General features: G+C 43.1%; 1 protein-coding gene across 1 annotated transcript; it reads right to left on the bottom strand.

Annotated features, from left to right (window-relative positions):
- Positions 1 to 512: 512 nt before the first annotated feature.
- On the bottom strand, positions 513 to 21,433 carry LOC110507618 (protein yippee-like 2). The gene is made up of 5 exons (XM_021587719.3): positions 21,156 to 21,433; positions 17,253 to 17,490; positions 15,743 to 15,786; positions 15,393 to 15,501; positions 513 to 3,922 (listed from the first exon to the last, which is right to left on the bottom strand). The coding sequence occupies exons 2-5, from the start codon at positions 17,367 to 17,369 to the stop codon at positions 3,833 to 3,835; spliced, it is 360 nt and encodes a 119-aa protein (XP_021443394.1). The 5' UTR covers positions 17,370 to 17,490; positions 21,156 to 21,433; the 3' UTR covers positions 513 to 3,832.
- Positions 21,434 to 21,455: the final 22 nt, after the last annotated feature.

The raw sequence follows: 21,455 nt of genomic DNA, 5'->3' as shown, positions 1-21,455 counted from the left end.
AAATAACACACAATGCCAAGAGTGCGCAAAGCTGTCAAAGGTGGCTACTTTGAAGAATCTCAAATATAAAATATATTTTGATTAGTTTAACACTTTTTTTTAGTTACTGCATGATTCCATGTGTTTCCATAGTTTATGTCTTCACTATTATTCTACAATGTAGAAAGACCCTAAAATGACTAGGGGTGTCCAATCTTTTATCTGGTACTGTATATGTTCAGTGTATCAGCATAGAATATGATAGTGACATAGGCTAAGGACAGACCAGAGCTATATATACAGCCATATACAATATATATACACGAGATGTAGGCTATTGTATATGGCTGTGTATATATATACCAGAGCTATATATATATATATATATATATATATATAGCTCTGGTCTATACTTAGGCTATCATATTCTGTCACTATCATATTCTGTTCTATACAGAAGGAACATGGACCCTGATACTTAATACCATATGGTGGTATATTCAAGACCAACATAGCACGCAGAACACATCCAATACAGGTATCAAGGTGATGCTTTAATTGACCAAGTTCCGATGATATTGTCACTCCTATCTCCTCCTTTTACAAAAGACACTAAAATTGAAACATTTTCAAAGAGTAAAAAAGTAGTAAATATTGTTCAACCGACGAGGGCTATACCAGAGAAAGCATGGCAAGTATCCAAATCATATGACGATCATAGATAAGAGACAATACATATTACTATTTACATTTAGTAACACAGACAAATTTACATATATTATAATTTATGTATACAGTGCCTTCGGAAAGTATTCAGACCCCTTGACTTTTTCCACATTTTGTTAAATTACAGCCTTATTCTAAAATTGATTAAATTTGTACAAATCCTCAGCAATCTACACACAATACCCCATAATGACAAAGCAAAAAAAGGTTAGAGTTTTGCTAATTTATAAAAAAATACAAAACAGAAATACCTTATTTATATAAGTATTCAGACCCTTTGCCTTGAGACTCGAAATTGAGCTCAGGTGCATCCTGTTTCCATTGATCATCCTTGAGATGTTTCTACAACTTGATTGGAGTCCACCTGTGGTAAATTCCATTCATTGGACATGATTTGGAAAGGCACACACCTGTCTATATATAAAGGTCCCACAATTGACAGTGCATTTCAGAGCAAAAACCAAGCCATGAGGTTGAAGGAATTGTCCATAGAGCGCAGAGACAAGAATGTGTCAAGGCACAGATCTGGGGAAGGGTACCAAAACATTTCTGCAGCATTGAAGGTCCCCAATAACACAGTGCCTCCATCATTCTTAAATGGAAGAAGTTTGGAACCACCGAGACTCTTCCTAGAGCTGGTTCCCCAGACAAACTGAGCAATCGGGGGAGAAGGGCCTTGGTCAGGGAGGTGACCAAGAACCCGATAGTCACAGACAGAGCTCTAGAGTTCTTCTGCGGAGATGGGAGAACTTTCCAGAAAGACAACCATCTCTGCAGCACTCCACCAATCAGGCCTTTACGGTAGAGTGGCCAGAAGGACCCAGTCCTCAGTAAAAAACACAACAGCCCGCTTGGAGTTTGCCAAAAGGCATGTAAAGGACTCTCAGAGACCATGAGAAACAAGATTCTCTGGTCTGATGAAACCTGGCACCATCCCTACGGTGAAGCATGGTGGTGGCAGAATCATGCTGCGGGCATGTTTTTCAGCGGCAGGGACTGAGAGACTAGTCAGGGTCGAGGCAAAGCTGAACGGAGCAAAGTACAGAGAGATCCTTGGTGAAACCTGCTCCAGAGTGCTCAGGACATCAGACTGGGGCAAAGGTTCACCATCCAACAGGACAACGACCCTAAGCACACAGCCAAGACAACGTTTCGGGACAAGTCTCAATGTCCTTGAGTGGCCCAGCTAGATCCTGAACTTAAACCTGATCGAACGTCTCTGGAGAGACCTGGAAATAGCTGTGCAGCAAAGCTCCCCATCAAACCTGACATAGCTTGAAAGATCTGCAGAGAATAATGGGATTAACTCCCCAAATACAGGTGTGCCAAGCTTGTAGCGTCACATCCAAGAAGACTCGAGGCTGTAATCCCTGCCAAAAGGTGCTTCAACAAAGTACTGAGTAAAGGGTCTGAATACTTTTGTAAAATGTATTTTTATTTATTTTTCAATAAATTAGCTATGTCTAAAAACCTCTTTTTGCTTTGTCATTATGGGATATTGTGTGTAGATTGATGAGGGGGGGAAACAATGTAATCCATTTTAGAATAAGGCTGGAACCTAACAAAATGTGGGAAAAGTCTAGGGGTCTGAATATTTTCCCGAAGGCACTGTATATTAAGATCTGTCATTTACAAAAATCATAATGCATTATATCACAAAAAGAGAAAGGCTATCCATAACCTTGGCTTTTAACAACAATTCTCAACCCCACGTTTGGCAACATTTTGACCCAAGCAAACATTTTTTATATATATTGTGTGTGTGTGTTTGGTCAATTTATGGTAGATGGGTGGGTTCTTTGGTTGTGCTAGGGACGTCTACAGCCTCTGATTGGAAGTCTCGACTACCAGTCGGTTGCCGTGGAAACCAGGGACGTTAGTTTGATTAGTTGTGTTGCTTAGTTGGCTTCTGTTCAGAAAATCCACAGGTCCACTGTACAGCTTTGCTGTTCAGTGTTTTAAGTGAGGGCCAGGTAGTAAATTAGTGTGTGTAACAATCTATGAACTGCTATTGTCATCCCAGACTGAAAGAAAGCTTCAGAACATCAACCTTTCAGAACGTCATAAAAGCATCTCCTAAAGGCCTCCACATCCTAACTGCTTCAGTGGCCAAACCACTAGAACCAATCTCCAAGCCTGTTCAAGTCAGAGCTTCAAAAGTCAAAGATGTTCAATTTAATCCATAGTGGTGACGGTAGATGTATCCTGACTTACATCAGACACAACACATGAAGGATCCAAACATCACAAGACATGATTTCAGGCATCTACGGATGATGGAGAAAGACGAAACACTGACTGAGCAGATTCTTCTCAGAGTTTAGACTTAAATCCTCCACACTCCCTATCATCCTGACTCTCACAACAACAACTGCTGCCGCTGAAACCTAGAGTGGATCACACAGCTGTGCAACCAGCTGCTACTACAACCTCACAACCAGGGTGGACTAGAATCCAGAATCAGGACCTGCCCTCTCTCTCATCCTCCTTCCCTTAACCCTTCCCTCACCCAGCCCCCAGAGGCCTCATCACTGTCCCAACTGGCACGGCATTGGGTGAATTAGATCCGATGGATTTGGGGATAATCATTTTAGGCCATCTCATTCACATACAGACGAGAGCTTCCATTAACTCTTTAACCCAAGGCTACTGACCCTGCCAGGGCCTGGTCTCTCCTCACACTGCAGGCCAGCCAGCCCTAACATAGATAGTAACACAACAACACTGGCTTTGGCCTGGCTCTCCATCTGAAGAGCTACACATCAGGCTGGGATGTTGGTCTGGGACATGCATGTTTGTTTGTTTGTTTGTTTGTTTGTTTGTGTGTGTGTGTGTGTGTGTTTGCTTGCCATTGTGCGTGTGTCTGGTGGTGTCCATCTATCCCCAATGACATCCTCCTCCAGTCCAGACACACACAGAACCCAGAGAGGCAGGTCAGGCTGCTACTACAGCCACACACACACACTCCCCTACTACCTCCACCCTGGAGGCTGCTGGTGTGTCATCAGGAGGGGAGGACAGAGGTCCATGGTAAATCAAAGTCGCACACTCACCCACACACTCGGATCCTTCCCTCCCATCCACCCCCATTCAACCCCAAACCGAGTCACGGATGGCGCTTCGTCTTTCAGTCCCAGCCGTTGTCCTTGATCATGTGGGCCAGCTCGATGATGAACTTCCCCTCCTTGTACTTCTGACTGCTCTCAAAGGCATGCTCCTGTAGGGGAGTGTCGGGGTGGGGGAAGAGACAGGGTGAGGGAGAGAGAAGGAGGGAGAGATGGAGGGAAAGGGGAGAGAGATGGAGGGAAAGGGGAGAGAAGATGAGGCTTTTCCAGGATGAGAAACTTCACACTCATTGCCACTGAAAACACTGTCCTCTGATTTCACCTCCAACCTTACTGAACTACGTTACATAATGGAGCATTGCAAGGAGTGCTGTAGGCCACTGCAGATTACAAATGATTACAAATGTAATCAAATGTTTTTACTGTACATCTCAATATCCTATTTAGTCTTTCCTATTCAAGCAGAGAGACATTATCAGGTTTCACGTTCTGGAATTCCACTCAGTCAAGTGCCTCTGGAACTCGATGACGGTGTAGAAACAACCGTGTCAGGGATATTAATGGACTCGCCCCACGTTTCGTTATATCTGGACAGACGTGTGAGGTATGTGTGTGTGTGAGTCATAACAACCCCCCCACCCCCCACCCCCACACACACACATATGGGTCTGAAGGGGGGAAGTGGCAGTGACTACCAGGCATAAAGCCATGCTGATAAACGGGACAGCTGGTATGTGGAGTGGCTGTGTGTTCCACATTGACCTGCTGTTAGAAATACCACCTTTACTAAGCACTGAACATGGAGGCGCAATTATATTTCAGTGAAAATATAAAGCTGTCCACATCTATTACTAAAATATATATATATACACAGGGGAGCAACTTCTTTTAGAAGTGGGGGGACAGAAGTTTTTTTTATCCAGTTGGAAAAACACTCAACAGCTCACCCAATCGCTCAGAGGTATCCGCATGGTCCTAAAGCACATCATTGCCTAGTTTTGTATCACATTCCAATTATAAAACTGGGGATGGACAAAAATGCAACTTCTGAATGCACATATATATATATATATATATATATATATATATATATATATATATATATATATATATATATATATATATATATATATATATATATATATATATATATATATATATATATATATATATATATATACACTGCTCAAAAAAATAAAGGGAACACTGAAAAAACACAATGTAACTCCAAGTCAATCACACTTCTGTGAAATCAAACTGTCCACTTAGGAAGCAACACTGATTGACAATAAATTTCACATGCTGTTGTGCAAATGGGATAGACAACAGGTGGAAATTATAGGCAATTAGCAAGACACCCCCAATAAAGGAGTGGTTCTGCAGGTGGTGACCACAGACCACTTCTCAGTTCCTATGCTTCCTGGCTGATGTTTTGGTCACTTTTGAATGCTGGTGGTGCTTTCACTCTAGTGGTAGCATGAGACGGAGTCTACAACCCACACAAGTGGTTCAGGTAGTGCAGCTCATCCAGGATGGCACATCAATGCGAGCTGTGGCAAGAAGGTTTGCTGTGTCTGTCAGCATAGTGTCCAGAGCATGGAGGCGCTACCAGGAGACAGGCCAGTACATCAGGAGACGTGGAGGAGGCCGTAGGAGGGCAACAACCCAGCAGCAGGACCGCTCCCTCCGCCTTTGTGCAAGGAGAAGCAGGAGGAGCACTGCCAGAGCCCTGCAAAATGACCTCCAGCAGGCCACAAATGTGCATGTGTCTGCTCAAAAGGTCAGAAACAGACTCCATGAGGGTGGTATGAGGGCCCGACGTCCACAGGTGGGGGTTGTGCTTACAGCCCAACATCGTGCAGGACGTTTGGCATTTGCCAGAGAACACCAAGATTGGCAAATTCGCCACTGGCGCCCTGTGCTCTTCACAGATGAAAGCAGGTTCACACTGAGCACATGTGACAGTCTGGTGACGCCGTGGAGAACATTCTGCTGCCTGCAACATCCTCCAGCATGACCAGTTTGGCGGTGGGTCAGTCATGGTGTGGGGTGGCATTTCTTTGGGGGGCCGCACAGCCCTCATGTGCTCGCCAGAGGTAGCCTGACTGTCATTAGGTACCGAGATGAGATCCTCAGACCCCTTGTGAGACCATATGCTGGTCCGGTTGGCCCTGGGTTCCTCCTAATGCAAGACAATGCTAGAGCTCATGTGGCTGGAGTGTGTCAGCAGTTCCTGCAAGAGGAAGGCATTGATGCTATGGACTGGCCCGCCCGTTCCCCAGACCTGAATCCAATTGAGCACATCTGGGACATCATGTCTTGCTCCATCCACTAACTCCACAGACTGTCTAGGAGTTGGCGGATGCTTTTGTCCAGGTCTGGGAGGAGATCCCTCAGGAGACCATCCGCCACCTCATCAGGAGCATGCCCAGGCGTTGTAGGGAGGTCATACAGGCACGTGGAAGCCACACACACTACTGAGCCTCATTTTGACTTGTTTTAAGGACATTACATCAAAGTTGGATCAGCCTGTAGTGTGGTTTTCCACTTTAATTTTGAGTGTGACTCCAAATCCAGACCTCCATGGGTTGATAAATTTGATTTCCATTGATCATTTTTGTGTGATTTTGTTGTCAGCACATTCAACTATGTAAAGAAAAAAGTATTTAATAAGAATATTTCATTCATTCTGATCTAGGATGTTTTATTTTAGTGTTCCCTTTATTTTTTAGGCAGTATATATATATATATATATATATATATATATATATACACACACACACAGTTGAAGTTAACATACACTTAGATTGGATTAATTAAAACTCGTTTTTCAACTACTCCACAAATTTCTTGATAACCAACTACAGTTTTAGCAAGTCGGTTAGGACATCTACTTTGTGCATGACATGAGTCATTTTTCCAACAATTGTTAACAGACAGATTATTTCACTTCTAATTCACTGTATCACAATTCCTGTGGGTCAGAAGTTTACATATACTACGTTGACTGTGCCTTTAAACAGCTTGGAAAATTCCAGTAAATGATGTCATGGCTGTAGAAGCTTCTGATAGGCTAATTGACATAATTTGAGTCAATTGGAGATATACCTGTGGATGTACTTCAAGGCCTACCTTCAAACTCAGTGCCTCTTTCTTGACATTGTGGGAAAATCAAAAGAAATCAGCCAAGAACTCAGAAAAAAAATTGTAGACCTCCACATGTCTGGTTCATCCTTGGGAGCAATTTCCAAACGCTTGAAGGTACCACATTCTATACAAACAATAGCACACAAGTATAAACACCATGGGACCACGCAGAAATCTCTTTAGTCTCTTAGAGATGAACGTACTTTGGTGCGAAAAGTGCAAATCAATCCCAGAACAACAGCAAAGGACCTTGTGAAGATGCTGGAGGAAAAAGGTACAAAAGTATCTCTATCCAGAGTAAAATGAGTCCTATATCAACATAACCTGAAAGGCCGCTCTGCAAGGAAGAAGCCACTGCTCCAAAACCGCCATAAAAAGCCAGACTACGGTTTGCAAATGGCACATGGGGACAAAGACCTTACTTTTTGGAGAAATGTCCTCTGGTCTGATGAAACAAAAATATAACTGTTTGGCCATAATGACCATCGTTATGTTTGGAGGAAAAAGAGGGATGCTTGCAAGCTGAAGAACGCCATCGCAACCGTGAAGCACGGGGGTGGCAGCATCATGTTGTGAGGGTGCTTTGCTGCAAGAGGGGCTGGTGCACTTCACAAAATAGATGGCTTCATAAAGTAGGAAAATTATGTGGATATATTGAAGCAACATCTCAAGACATCAGTCATGAAGTTAAAGCTTGGTCGCAAATGGGTCTTCCAAATGGGCAATGACCCCAAGCATACTTCCAAAGTTGTGGCAAAACAGCTTAAGGGCAACAAAGTCAAGGTATTGGAGTGGACATCACAAAGCCCTAACCTCAATCCTGTAGAAATGTTGTGAGCAGAACTGAAAAAGCGTGTGCGAGCAAGGAGGCCTACAAACCTGACTCAGTAACACCAGCTCTGTCAGGAGGAATGGGCCAAAATTCACCCAACTTATTGTGGGAAGCTTGTGGAAGGCTAACCGAAACGTTTGACCCAAGTTAAACAATTTAAAGGCAATGCTAGCAAATACTAATTGAGTGTATGTAAACTTCTGACCCACTGAGAATGTGATGAAATAAATAAAAGCTGAAATAAATCATTCTCTCTACTATTATTCTGACATTGCACATTTTTAAAATAAAGTGGTGATCCTAACTGAACTGAGTTTAAATGTATTTGGCTAAGGTGTATGTAAACTTCCGACTTCAACTGTATGTGTGTATTTATATTTATGTGTGCGTATATATATCTATATATATATATATATATATATTTGTGCAATATACGACTGATTGTTGTCCTATGGACAGAGTCTCCCACTGTATATGTATGTATGTATTTATGTATACATAAAGTTTATATCGTTTAAAGTTTGCCACAAGCCACCTGGGAGACACACCAAACATGTGGAAGAAGGTGCTCTGGTTAGATGACACCAAAATTGAACTTTTTGGCAACAATGCAAAACGTTATGTTTGGCGTAAAAGCAACACAGCTCATCACCCTAAACTCCCTATCCCCACTGTCAAACATGGTGGTGGCAGCATTATGGTTTGGGCCTGCTTTTCTTCAGCAGGGACAGGGAAGATGGTTAAAATTGATGGGAAGATTGATGGAGCCAAATACAGGACCATTCTGGAAGAAAACCTGATGGAGTCTGCAAAAGACCTGAGACTGGGACGGAGATTTGTCTTCCAACAAGACAATGATCCAAAACATAAAGCAAAATCTACAATGGAATGGTTCAAAAATAAACATATCCAGGTGTTAGAATGGCCAAGTCAAAGTCCAGACCTGAATCCAATCGAGAATCTGTGGAAAGAACTGAAAACTGCTGTTCACAAATGCTCTCCATCCAACCTCACTGAGCTCGAGCTGTTTTGCAAGGAGGAATGGGAAAAAATGTCAGTCTCTCGGTGTGCAAAACTGATAGAGACATACCCCAAGCGACTTACAGCTGTAATCGCAGCAAAAGGTGGCGCTACAAAGTATTAACTTAAGGGGGCTGAATAATTTTGCACGCCCAATTTTTCAGTTTTTGATTTGTTAAAAAAGTTTGAAATATCCAATAAATGTCGTTCCACTTCATGATTGTGTCCCACTTGTTGTTTATTCTATATATATATATATATATATATATATATATATATATATATATATATATATATATATATATATATATATATATATATATATATATATATATATATATATATATATATATATATACATACACAGCAAAAAAAACTTCCTCTCACTGTCAACTGCGTTTATTTTCAGCAAACTTAACATGTGTAAATATTTGTATGAACATAATATTCAACAACTGAGGCATAAACTGAACAAGTTCCACAGACATGTGACTAACAGAAATTGAATAATGTGTCCCTGAACAAAGGGGGGGTCAAAATCTAAAGTAACAGTCAATGCAGCTGGTGGCCACACCAGATACTAAGTACTGCTGAGCACCTCCTCCTCATGGACTGCACCAGATTTGCCAGTTCTTGCTGTGAGATGTTACCCCACTCTTCCACCAAGGCACCTGCAAGTTCCCGGACATTTCTGGCCATGGCAGAACACTGACATTCCTGTCTTGCAGGAAATCAAGCACAGAATGAGCAGTATGGCTGGTGGCATTGTCATACTGGAGGATCATGTCAGGATGAGCCTGCAGGAAGGGTACCACATGAGGGAGGAGGTTGTCTTCCCTGTAACGCACAGCGTTGAGATTGCCTGCAATGACAACGAGCTCAGTCCGATGATGCTGTGACACACCGCCCCAGACCATGACAGACCCTCCACCTCCAAATCGATCCCGCTCCAGAGTACTGGCCTCGGTGTAACGCTCATTCCTTCGACGATAAACGCAAATCTGACCATCACCCCTGGTGAGACGAAACCACGACTCGTCACTGAAGAGCACTTTTTGCCAGTCCTCTCTGGTCCAGCGACGGTGGGTTTGTGCCCATAAGCGACGTTGTTGCCGGTAATGTCTGGTGAGGACCTGCCTTACAACAAGCCTTCAAGCCCGCAGTCCAGCCTCTCTCCGCCTATTGCGGACAGTCTGAGCACTGATGGAGGGATTGTGCATTCCTGGTGTAACTCGGGTAGTTGTTGTTGCCATCCTGTACCTGTCCCGCAGGTGTGATGTTTCGATGTACCGATCCTGTGCAGGTGTTATAACACGTGGTCTGTCACTGCGAGGACGATCAGCTGTCCGTCCTGTCTCCCTGTAGGGCTGCCTTAGGAGTCTCACAGTATGGACATTGCAATTTAATGCCTCCTTGCAGCATGCGTAAGGCACGTTCACACAGATGAGCAGGGACCGTGGGCATCTTTCTTTTGGTGCTTTTCAGAGTCAGTAGAAAGGCCACATTAAGTGTCCTAAGTTTATAACTGTGACCTTAATTGCCTACCAACTGTAAGCTGTTAGTGTCTTAACGACCGTTCCACAGGTGCATGTTCATTAATTGTTTATGGTTCATTGAACAAGCATGGGAAACGGTGTTTAAACCCTTTACAATGAAGATCTATGAAGTTATTTGGATCTTTACGAATTATCTTTGAAAGACAGGGTCATGAAAAAGGGATGTTTATTTTTTTGATTAGTTTATATATTTATTACACACACACACACACACACACACACACACACACACACACACACAAAACTAGTCAAAGGTTTAGACACCTACTCATTCAAGGGTTTTTCTTTATTTTTACTATTTTCTACATTGTAGAATAATAGAGAAGACATTACAACTATGAAATAACACATATGGACTCATGTAGTAATCAAAAAAAAAATATTAAAGCAAATCAAAACATATTTTAGATTATTCAAGGGAGCCCCCCTTTTCCTTTGACAGCTTTGCACATTCTTGGCCTTCTATCAACCAGCTTCATGAGGTAGTCACCTGGAATGCACTTCAATTAACAGGTGTGCCATGTTAAAAGTTCATTTGTGGAATTTCTTTCCTTCTTAATGCGTTTGAGCCAATCAGTTGTGTTGTAACAAGGTAGGGGTGGTATACAGAGGATAGCCATATTTGGTAAAAGACCAAGTCCATATTATGGCAAGAACAGCTCAAATAAGCAAAGAGAAACAACAGTCCCTCATTACTAAGACATGAAGGTCAGTCAATCCGGAAAAATTCAAAAGCTTTGAAATCTTCAAGTGCATTCGCTAATATCATCAAGGGCTATGTTGAAACTGGCTCTCATGAGGACCGCCACAGGAAAGGAAGACCCAGAGTTACCTCTGCGGCAGAGGATAAGTTCATTAGAATTAACTGCACCTCAGATTGCAGCCCAAATAAATGCTTCACAGAGTTCAATTAACAGACACATCAACAGTTCAGACGAGACTGCGTAAATCAGGCCTTCATGGTCAAATTATTGCAAAGAAACCACTACTAATGGACACCAATAAGAAGAAGAGACTTGCTTGGGCCAAGAAACACGAGCAATGGACATTAGACCGGTGGAAATCTGTCCTTTGGACTGATGAGTCCAAATTTAGGTTCCAACCTCCATGTCTTTGTGAGACGCAGAGTAGGTGAACGGATGATCTCTGCATGTGTGGTTCCCACCATGAAGCATGGAGGTGGTGGAATGGTGAGGGTGTGCTTTGCTGGTGACACTGTCTGATTCATTTAGAATTCAAGGCACACTTAACCCTCATGACTACCACAGCATTCTGCATCGATACGCCATCCCATCTGGTTTGCGCTTAGTGGGACTATCATTTGTTTTTCAACAGGACAATGACCCAACACACCTCCAGGCTGTGTAAGGGCTATTTGACCAAGAAGGAGAGTGATGGAGTGCTGTATAAGATGATCTGGCCTCCACAATCACACGACCTCAACCCAATTGGGAAGGTTTGGGATGAGTTGGACCGCAGAGTGAAAGAAAAGCAGCCAACACGTGCTCAGCATATGGAGGGAACTCCTTCAAGGTTGTTGGAAAAGCATTCCTCATGAAGCTTGTTGAGAGAATGCCAAAAGTGTGCCAAGCTGTCATCAAGGCAAAGGTTGGCTACTTTGAAGAATCTCAAAAATAAAATATATTTTCATTTAACACTTGACTACATTATTCCATATGTGTATTTCATAGTTTAGATGTCTTCACTATTATTCTACAGGCAGAAAAAGTTTGACTGGTAATGTGTAAAACACACAGTGCCTTCGGAAAGTATTCAGACCCCTTGACTTTTTCCACATTGTTACGTTCCAGCCTTATTCTACAATGGATGAAGTACAAAAAAAAAAATCCTCAGCAATCTACACACAATACCCCATAACGACAAAGTGAAAACAGGTTTAGATTTTTATTGCAAATTTATTAAAATAAAAAAAATACACATTTTTACTTAAATATTCAGACCCCTTTGCTATATGAGACACGAAATTGAGCTCAGATCCATCCTGTTTCCATTGATCATCCTTGAGATGTTTCTACAACTTGAATGGAGTCCACCTGTGGTAAATTCAGATGATTGGGCATGATTTGGAAAGGCACACACCTGTCTATATAAAAAAAGGTCCCACAGTTGACAGTGCATGTCAGAGCAAAAACCAAGCCATGATGTCGAAGGAATTGTCCGTAGAGATCCGAGACACGATTGTGTCGAGGCACAGATCTAAGGAAGGGTACCAAGAAATGTCTGCAGCATTGAAGTTTATAACCACCAAGACTCTTCCTAGAGCTGGCCGCCCGGCCAAACTGAGCAATCGAGAGAGAAGGGCCTTGGTCAGGGAGGTGACCAAGAACCCAATGGTCACTGACAAAGCTCTAGAGTTCCTCTGTGGAAATGGGAGAACCTTCCAGAAAGACAACCATCTGTACGATACTCCACAAATAAGGACTTTAATGGTAGACTGGCCAGACGGAAGCCACTACTCAGTAAAAGGCACTTGACAGCCCGCTTGGAGTTTGCCAAAATGCACCTAAAGACTCTCAGACCATGAGAAACAAGATTGTCTGGTCTGATGAAACCAAGTTTGAACTCTTTGGCCTGAATGCCAAGCATCAAGTCTGGAGGAAACCTGGCACCATCCCTACAGTGTAGTATTGTGGTGGCAGCATCATGCTGTGGGGATGTTTTTCAGTGGCAGAAACTGGGAGACTAGTCAGGATCGAGGCAAAGATGAGCGGAGCGAAGTACAGAGAGATCCTTGATGAAAACCCGCTCCAGAGCATTCACAGCCCTCCGACTGGGGCGAAGGTTTACCTTCCAACAAGACAACGACCCTAAGCACACAACCAAGGAGTGGTTTCGGTATAAGTCTGAATGTCCTTGAGTGGCCCAGCCAGAGCCCGGACTTGAACCTGATCGAGCATTTCTGGAGACCTGAAAATAGCTGTGCAGCAACGCTCCCCATCCAAACTGACAGAGCTTGTGTGCTTAGAGTCGTTGTCCTGTTGGAAGGTGAACCTTAGAACCAGTTTGAGATCCTGAGCATGTTTTCTTTAAGGAGCTCTCTGTACTTTGCTCCCTTCATCTTTCCCTCAATCCTGACTAGCCTCCCAGTCCCTGCCACTGAAAGACATCCTCACAGCATGATGCTGCCACCACCATACTTCACCGTCGGAATGGTTCCAGGTTTCCTCCAGACGTGAAGCTTGGCATTCAGGCCAAAGAGTTCAATCTTGGATTCATCAGACCAGAGAATATTGTTTCTCATGGTCAGAGTCCTTTAGGGGCCTTTTGGCCAAGCAGGCTGTCATGTGTATTTTACTGATGAGTGGCTTCTGTCTGGCCACTACCATAAAGTCCTGATTGGTGGTGCTGCAGAGATGGTTGTCCTTCTGTTAGGTTCTCCCATCTCCACAAAATAACTCCAGAGCTCAATCAGAGTGACCCTCGGGTTCTTGGTCACTTCCCTGACCAAGGCCCTTCTCCCCCGATTGCTCAGTTTGGCCAGCTCTAGGAAGAGTCTTGGTGGTTCCAAACTTCTTACATTTAAGAATGATGGAGGCCATTGTGTTCTTGGGGACCTTCACCCTTCCCCAGGTCTGTGCCTTGACACAATCCTGTCTCTGAGTTCTATGAACAATTCCTTCGACCTCATGGCTTGGTTTTTGCTCTGACATGCACTGTCAACTGTGGGACCTTGTATAGACAGGTGTGTGCCTTTCCAAATCATGTCCAATCTATTGAATTTACCACAGGTGGACTTCAATCAAGCTGTAGAAACATCGCAAGCATGATCAATGGAAACAGGATGCACCTGAGCTCAATTTCGAGTCTCATAGCAGCAGGGTAGCCTAGTGGTTAGAGCTTTGAAATCCCCGCGCTGACAAGGTACAAATCTGTCGTTCTGCCCCTGAACAGGCAGTTAACCCACTGTTCCTTGGCCGTCATTGAAAATAAGAATTTGTTCTTAACTGACTTGCCTAGTTAAATTAAGGTCAAATAAATAAAAAAAATAGCAAAGGGTCTGAATATTTATGTAAATAAGGTATGTTTTTTTATTTGTAAAATATTTTCAAACATTTCTCAAAACGTTTTCGCTTTGTGATTTAATGGGTTTTGTGTGTAGATTGAGGAAAAACATTGATGTCATCAATTTTAGAATAAGGCTGTAATATAAGAAAATGTCTGAAAACTTTCCGAAAGCACTGTATATAGGCTACATTATAAACTGGGCGGTTTGAACCCTGATTGGCTGACAGCCGTAATATATCAGACCGTATACCACGGGTATGACAAAACATTTGTTTTTCCTGCTCTAATTACATTGGTAACCCGTTTTTAATAGCAATAAGGCACCTCGGGGGTTTGTGGTACATGGACAATATTACACGGCTAAGGGCTGTGTCAAAGGCACTCCGCTTTGCATTGTCCCCAAGAACAGTCCTCAGCCATGGTATATTGGCCATATACCACACCACCTAGGGCCTTATTGCTTAATTATACAGTATATAGGCAACATGATATAGGGCCTACTTAGTCTCGATACATGAAAACAGATTTTTATTTTGAATTAATTCTAACCCTTTGTCTAGTTTGTGATTGGATAAGCCGTTGTTCTTGTTGCTGGTCAAACTGGTCTTTAAATCACTACAGTTCTCAGTGTGGATAGCCCAGCTCTGGTCCATCATGAATGACCACCATCTCTGAACTAGGAGAAGGAGGTCAATTTGATTGAGTACTTGGAAAATATATAGCCCTACATCATGAGAAATATGCCCCTCAGATCAAGATTGAAACTGCAAGGAATCCCTTTACTGAGTCAGCCTATGTACTGTAATGTTACACTTAAGGTAGGAAAAATAGTAAAAAAAATTAAGACCAGAACTCATCCATGTCAATACGATAACATGCACTCAATTGTTCCAAAACCTTTATTAGTTCACAGCGTTTCAATCCTACAACGATCTTATATGCTAATAAAGGTATTATTAATGAAGGTAATAATGTGCCTATCCTTTCTAACTCTAGATACAGTTCTAACCTCCTCTGACACGTAAACACTCTTACACTCACATATTTCCAACCCAGAGTTGTCTTGCAGTTCTCACAGTAGATATCTGCCACAGCATGCAGCCCCGTGAGCAACACCCTCTCTTCCGCCGGCCCGCACCCCACGTTCACCCTGAGAGCGAGAGAGAGAAAGCAAGCTCATAAGCTGTTCGATTCGTAAAGGTCGCCTGTCTATACTGAGTCATAACACACCCACTCACACACTAGATATTACCCAAAAGGCACGTCATACTGAGCTAGATAGGGACCATGCTCGTACAGTAGAAATTAGCATCTTCATTGTGATTGTGCTCACGGGCTGAGGACTGGATCATGGCTGTACTGTAACTACATGCAGACACCGTGATACTCACACTGAGTTGAACAGATAAGCTCTGCCTTGGCTCCCCTGGAAAGACTGCAGGAGAAGAAGATGAGTAGGTTAAAAAGGAGGAGGAGTATCCTCAGCAGTCAGCATTAAAGCCACTTCATTGGCATGATCATTGAACAGCAGGAAATATCCCAGATTTTGCCTTTAAATTAAGACTGACTGACAGACACATGTGCTTTTGTACAGGTGAGGGTTGACTTTACATAGTGTAGCACATGGAAAAAGTCATATTCAAACACACAAGCTGTAGAAGTAAGATGGCGGTGAAATGAGCGACAGAGGCTCGGTACGCTCGTTTTCAGTCTGAAAGTGCAGCGTCAGCTGTAATACTAGGTCCAAGTGTGAAGGAGTCTGCCAGCAGCGCTTTAAGACAGCTGCAGCAAGCACTCAATACCTTTCTAGTTATTACAGTGCAATGCACTGAAAGTTCAAATGAATCTATAAAAACTACAGTATTTATACAGGTCATCCTTTATTTAACCAGGAAAGTCATGTTGAGATGGACATCTTTCAAGTAAGCCCTGGAGCCCAACAGTAGCGTGTTCTCCCATGCGCTTTCTTGGGAATGACTTGCACATTAGGGCAGTTTCCCTTACATACCTGATTCAGCTGATCACCAAACCCTTGCTTAGTAGAATCAGGGTCAAGTTCATTAGGCACAAAACAGAAGAAAACAGAGAGTGTCTATCTGGACTTGTCAAACAAGAAACACAAATGTTCTGTTTTAAAACATTTGAAAACGTTTTCAGTTGTGTGCCCTAATGAGCACCAGCCAGGTGCTGGGCTTCAAAGTGTGAAAGCCTTTAAAAAGCAACAAACCTCCTTGAAAACGGCCTGTGGCGTTGATAGGAGTCAGAAACAGTTATTCCAGTGTCCAAATTGACTACAAAGTGGAAATAGGATGATTCATGAAGGAAGTCTCGTGTAAAAGGAGTTAAGAACATCCGTGAGTCACAATGGGTAAATGACGATGTCCTTTTGCCCACTAACATGGGGTGAACAGCTGCGGTGATTGCTCTGTATCCAATAGCAGCGTAGACAGTGAGACAGACCTGCCCAGCAGCTCCGACTGCTTACATAAGACAGCAGGTTGGTCATTTTTTTAACTTGAGAAATACTGCACCAAACACCTTAGTTAGATGTAAAATTGCGCAACTAAAACATCCTCTGTAAAAACGTCAAACTTAATTACATATTTCTTGAGTTATCTTAGATTCATTCTGGGAATTTTGAGAAAAGTGAAATACGCTTCTGCGTCTAGTATCTGATGAGGGACAAACATCATTAACCAGAACGTGGAATCGGTCAGGAAACACACCTCCAAGAATAAAATCTAGTTTTTCTAATGAGCAACAGATAAACATGTGCCTATAGGGGTGTTCAGTGGCTCTTTAAAGGAAATGTGGCATAGATTGAGGGAAACACTATTAGAGCAAGCAGCATTATTAGGGGATGGACGGTTGTGGTCGGTATGTTAAACAGTCAGTGTTCACCTTGGAGATGAGCTCGTCGTGGTTGGCCAGGTGCGCTCTGCAGTGGATGCAGCTGTAGGTTCGGTGGCAGCTGGGCAGGTAGGCCTGGAAGGTCTTGGAGCGCGTCATCCTGACCATCGGGTGGGGCGGGGTGGGGGGGCGGTGCAGGAAAGGGCTGCCGGCCCAGCTAGGCTCGCAGGGGAAGCACCGCAACACACAGGTAAGGGCCGTGGTGGGGGGCGGGGCGGGAGGCACACACCTGGTGAAGCGGAGCACAGGAGATACACACTGATGAAGGTGGTCTATAGTCAAAACGTTTTTTTTTACCTAATCGCTGTGTAGGTTGTTGGCAACACAGCACAAACAGATCTGGGTCCAGGATAATCCATGTGTGGATATAAAGAGATTTTAACTTGAGTGCCTTGGATATATATATATTGCTGCATATCATTGTCTATCTTTACACACTGTAAGATCCAAAAATCTGTTAGCCTCCATTTGTTCTCTGCATATGAATTAATGTTCAGTAGACAAATTACTTTGCAGTGGAGCATGAATGTGTACAGTATGTAGCCTATGATAAATGAAAAATGTCAGGCATTCTATACCGAGTTAAGCATAGACTGTGATCTCATGATCATTATACTGAGACACAGTAGCCTAAAAATAATTGAACTTTAGACAGTTAACAGAAAGAGGCTTATAAGGGAAAGGCTGTGTGCTATAAGCCTTTAAGACGTCCACTTGTTTTCTGTCGGCTTCTGTCTCTGAGCCAACAGTGTGGGACCGGGGTATAAAGAGACCACTCAAAAAGGTCTTGCCCACACACACTTTAACCCCAAAGTCTTTCCTTTTTCCCTGTCATTTTAGGACAAACATGTGAGGATAATCCTAAAGCAGAGTTTAGCACATATCGAAGTAATCGCCACAATCTTCATAGACTCCAATTAGTAACAGGTTGTTACTCTAAACCAGGGTTGTGGTCAATTCCCTTTCAATTCAGTCAATTGAGGAAGTAAACTTAATTCCAATTCCACATTTGCTTCCTTGAAACGCATTAAGGAATATTGGAATGGGAACTTGACCTCAACCTTGCAGTAAATGAGGTTGCGATGAGGGGGCAATGAGGTTAATCTAGTCAAACAGCCTTGGTTAGAGACATGTATATCTGTTATCTGGCAGGTTCAAGGCCTGTGCTGACATAATCTTGAAATATGGAGCTGAATACAGATCTGATGTATTTAGTTACAGTTAACTGTCAAAGCAGTGATGTACTCTATGAATCCAATATGTTCTGTGGCTAATGGATAACGACTCAACCACACTCTGTAACGGGTGGTTAGATTACCTAGGTCTAGTTCTGTCTCATGGGGATATCACACAAGCACGCCTCACCCACATAGAAACACACACTTACACAGCAGAGTTGATATATGTTGATATGGGGAAATCAAGTATTGTGAAAGAGATGCCTTCTGACTCACTTTCCTTCCAAAGGATCCATTCCCAAGCTTTTCCAATGCATGTCAGTTACTTGAGAGATGAAATGAGAGTGGAGTTTCGTGTGCATTACAAACGGAGAGACCGCCTTGTCTGCACAAATCAATTTAGCCTTCCAAATCACCTCTATCAGTAATGATTTTCCACCTTTGATTCAGATATGGAAAATAATTTGTCCAGGTCTCTCAGTTAGGAGATATTATAAACGTGGTGAATCAAGCCCTGAATGCTGATTGGCTGACAGCCGTGGTATATCAGACCATATACCACGGGTATGACAAAACATGTATTTTTACTACTCTAATTACATTGGTAACCAGTTTATTATAGCAATAAGGCACCTCAGGGGTTTGTGATATATGGCCAATTTACCACAGCTGAGGGCTGTTCTTATACACGATGCAACGTGCCTGGATACAGCCCTAAGCCGTGGTCTATTGGCCATATACCACACCTCCTCTGGCCTTATTGCATAAAATTACGTCTCCATGTGACATATGCACAGAAAGAGAGTAACAGATATAGAAATAGCAGGTGAATATAGTCACTTGTATCTAACATTTTATAGTTCAACTCATCTGTTGCACCGGTTGTTTCTTAGGTGAGAGGCTGATTGACACTTTGAAGAATCCTCCACTCATTTTCATAAACCAGATCATCTTTTGATGTGCTCATCTAGAAAAGGATCTCGTTCAAGACCCCTAATTTGTTTGTAGACTAAATGCATCCACTAGAACAACAACACAGCAAGCAGAGGCTCTACCCTGCTTTGCACCAAAGCCTCTTTGTTTCATGTCACAGAAGAAAATCTAAGACAGCTATGAATAAGTCCAAAAGACTAACCCGGACCCGGTCAAATAATTATCCAAAGGTAACAGGGATGGGATCCACCAATGCTGTCTGAGCTTGCAAAAACTGCTGCCGTGTTTTTCTGACATCATCATCATAATCACCTTCTCCTGTTTCTGTCTGCCCCTCAGCCTCGCCCCTGAAGGCTGATGTTCTGAGCTGTCTGGTATTGGTATAGTCTGGGTGCCACACTACATGCCACATCACTTACCAGCCAAAAGGTCCTCGCTGGTATAAAAACAACAACCTTGCTTACGTAACCGGAGAGGAGCTGCTGCGGTCGCTCTGTCGTACAGAGAGGGACGATGATCGTGATAGCAGCCAGGGGACAGAGAGAGAGACAGAGAGAAAGAGAGCGAGACGGATGGACGGACTGGGGAGCATGCGTCCTTGTGTTTGCGGCCCTAGTTGTCCTTCATAGCACACAGCCCCACAGCTCCAATAGGAGGCTTCATGTAGTTTCCGCTCTCTCTCTCATTCAGTGGCAACAGACAGCATAGTGATGCGTTACATCACTGACAGCAACAGACCGAATCTCAAATCCCCTTATCTGATCATGTGTCCAGGTGTCACGTGTGTGTGTGTGTGTGTGTGTGTGTGTGAGATTGGCTGGGTTTGTGTATTTGCACATATGAATCTGGTCAGAGACAGTGGCTGCCTGGATCACAGTATATAGGGCAGACCTTTAGCCACCACAGTTGGTGGGGATGCCTCGGTTTGGCAATGCAAGGAAGTTGATTCAACATACACACACACCTTGTTCATGTGTGTGTTACATGATCCAAAATTATGTCTTGTGTGTAGAGTAACGTGATTATTTGAGACAACATCGGTCTTTACATTATGATGCAGAAAAAGTATTTACTCAGCATTGGCTTTTAGCGTCACACTTTGAACAGTCATATAGAGGAGTTGAAGTGCTATGTTAAGGCAACACGAGTCTATTAGCGCCAGTTGTCTACAGGATACAACGGTCAACTAGAGGATTAGGCTACAGGCGATTCAACACCCAACACAAGAGCAATAATAAACATGACGTAGACATGTTCACTGGCATAGCACACACCGCCGCAGACCCAGGGTTGCTATTCCACCGGAGTCGGGTCCCCCAGATAGCATTATTATTTTTTTAATGAATGACATGAAATTAGTTTCAAAAGTTCAACATTGTCTCTCAGCCTCATGGAAAAAAATTATAGACTAGCTGGAAATTAGCTCGAAACCAGCACAATTTTCCCAGCCTCGTCCCAAAATGTGTAAAATAGCATGAGATGAGCTATAAAACTGCAAATATACCTTGCGCTACACCAATACATATGATGATATTGTCAGCAGGCAGTATTATGTTCACGCACTCGATGTTCTCATATCGTATTTCTGCCTGCGGCTGCTGGTGGCGCAGGATCAGGCCACGCGTAACGTGTAATAATAATAACAACCAGCTCCACTGCAGATCTCGCCATCCCATCCATGCCCGCAACATAAACAACCAGCTTGCAACATTCTGAACTACAATGGGCAATTCAATTAAAACAGCATATTCAACCATTTATTTGTATATATGCAAGGATTTACCTTTGAATATATGAAAAATATGTTGATCACTTAAAAAACTCGCGCCTCCTCGTTTTCCTCGTAGCAAAGCCAAACCTAAATCCGTCTTTGCATTTCTTTCTAGGTAAATTTCTTCTCCAGCCCTGGCAATCGTGCAGACGCAATGTTTTTAAGCGCGCAGTTCCCAGGCCGAGTTTGACGTAATTACACAGAACCACATTGTACTTCGTCTGGAGACAAATTGACAGCCGTGTCCGCCAACCAATACAGCGATAAGGCATAGCAACACTGCGCTTATTGGTTATGAATAGTCAGGAGCAA

This window comes from Oncorhynchus mykiss, chromosome 27 (assembly GCF_057628025.1).
Source record: "Oncorhynchus mykiss isolate SJ-2025 chromosome 27, ASM5762802v1, whole genome shotgun sequence".
Lineage (NCBI taxonomy): Eukaryota > Metazoa > Chordata > Actinopteri > Salmoniformes > Salmonidae > Oncorhynchus > Oncorhynchus mykiss.
This window is presented reverse-complemented; position numbering and strand designations above follow the sequence as displayed.

What these genes read in the sequence shown, in the direction of transcription:
- LOC110507618 (XM_021587719.3), bottom strand. Translation starts at nt 17,369, where the DNA reads ATGGTCAGGATGACGCGCTCCAAGACCTTCCAGGCCTACCTGCCCAGC. An exon ending in ACGACGAGCTCATCTCCAAG is followed by an intron (nt 15,787 to 17,252) that starts GTGAACACTGAC and finishes CTTCTCCTGCAG; the next exon opens with TCTTTCCAGGGGAGCCAAGG. An exon ending in CAACTCTGGGTTGGAAATAT is followed by an intron (nt 3,923 to 15,392) that starts GTGAGTGTAAGA and finishes ACTCCCCTACAG; the next exon opens with GAGCATGCCTTTGAGAGCAG.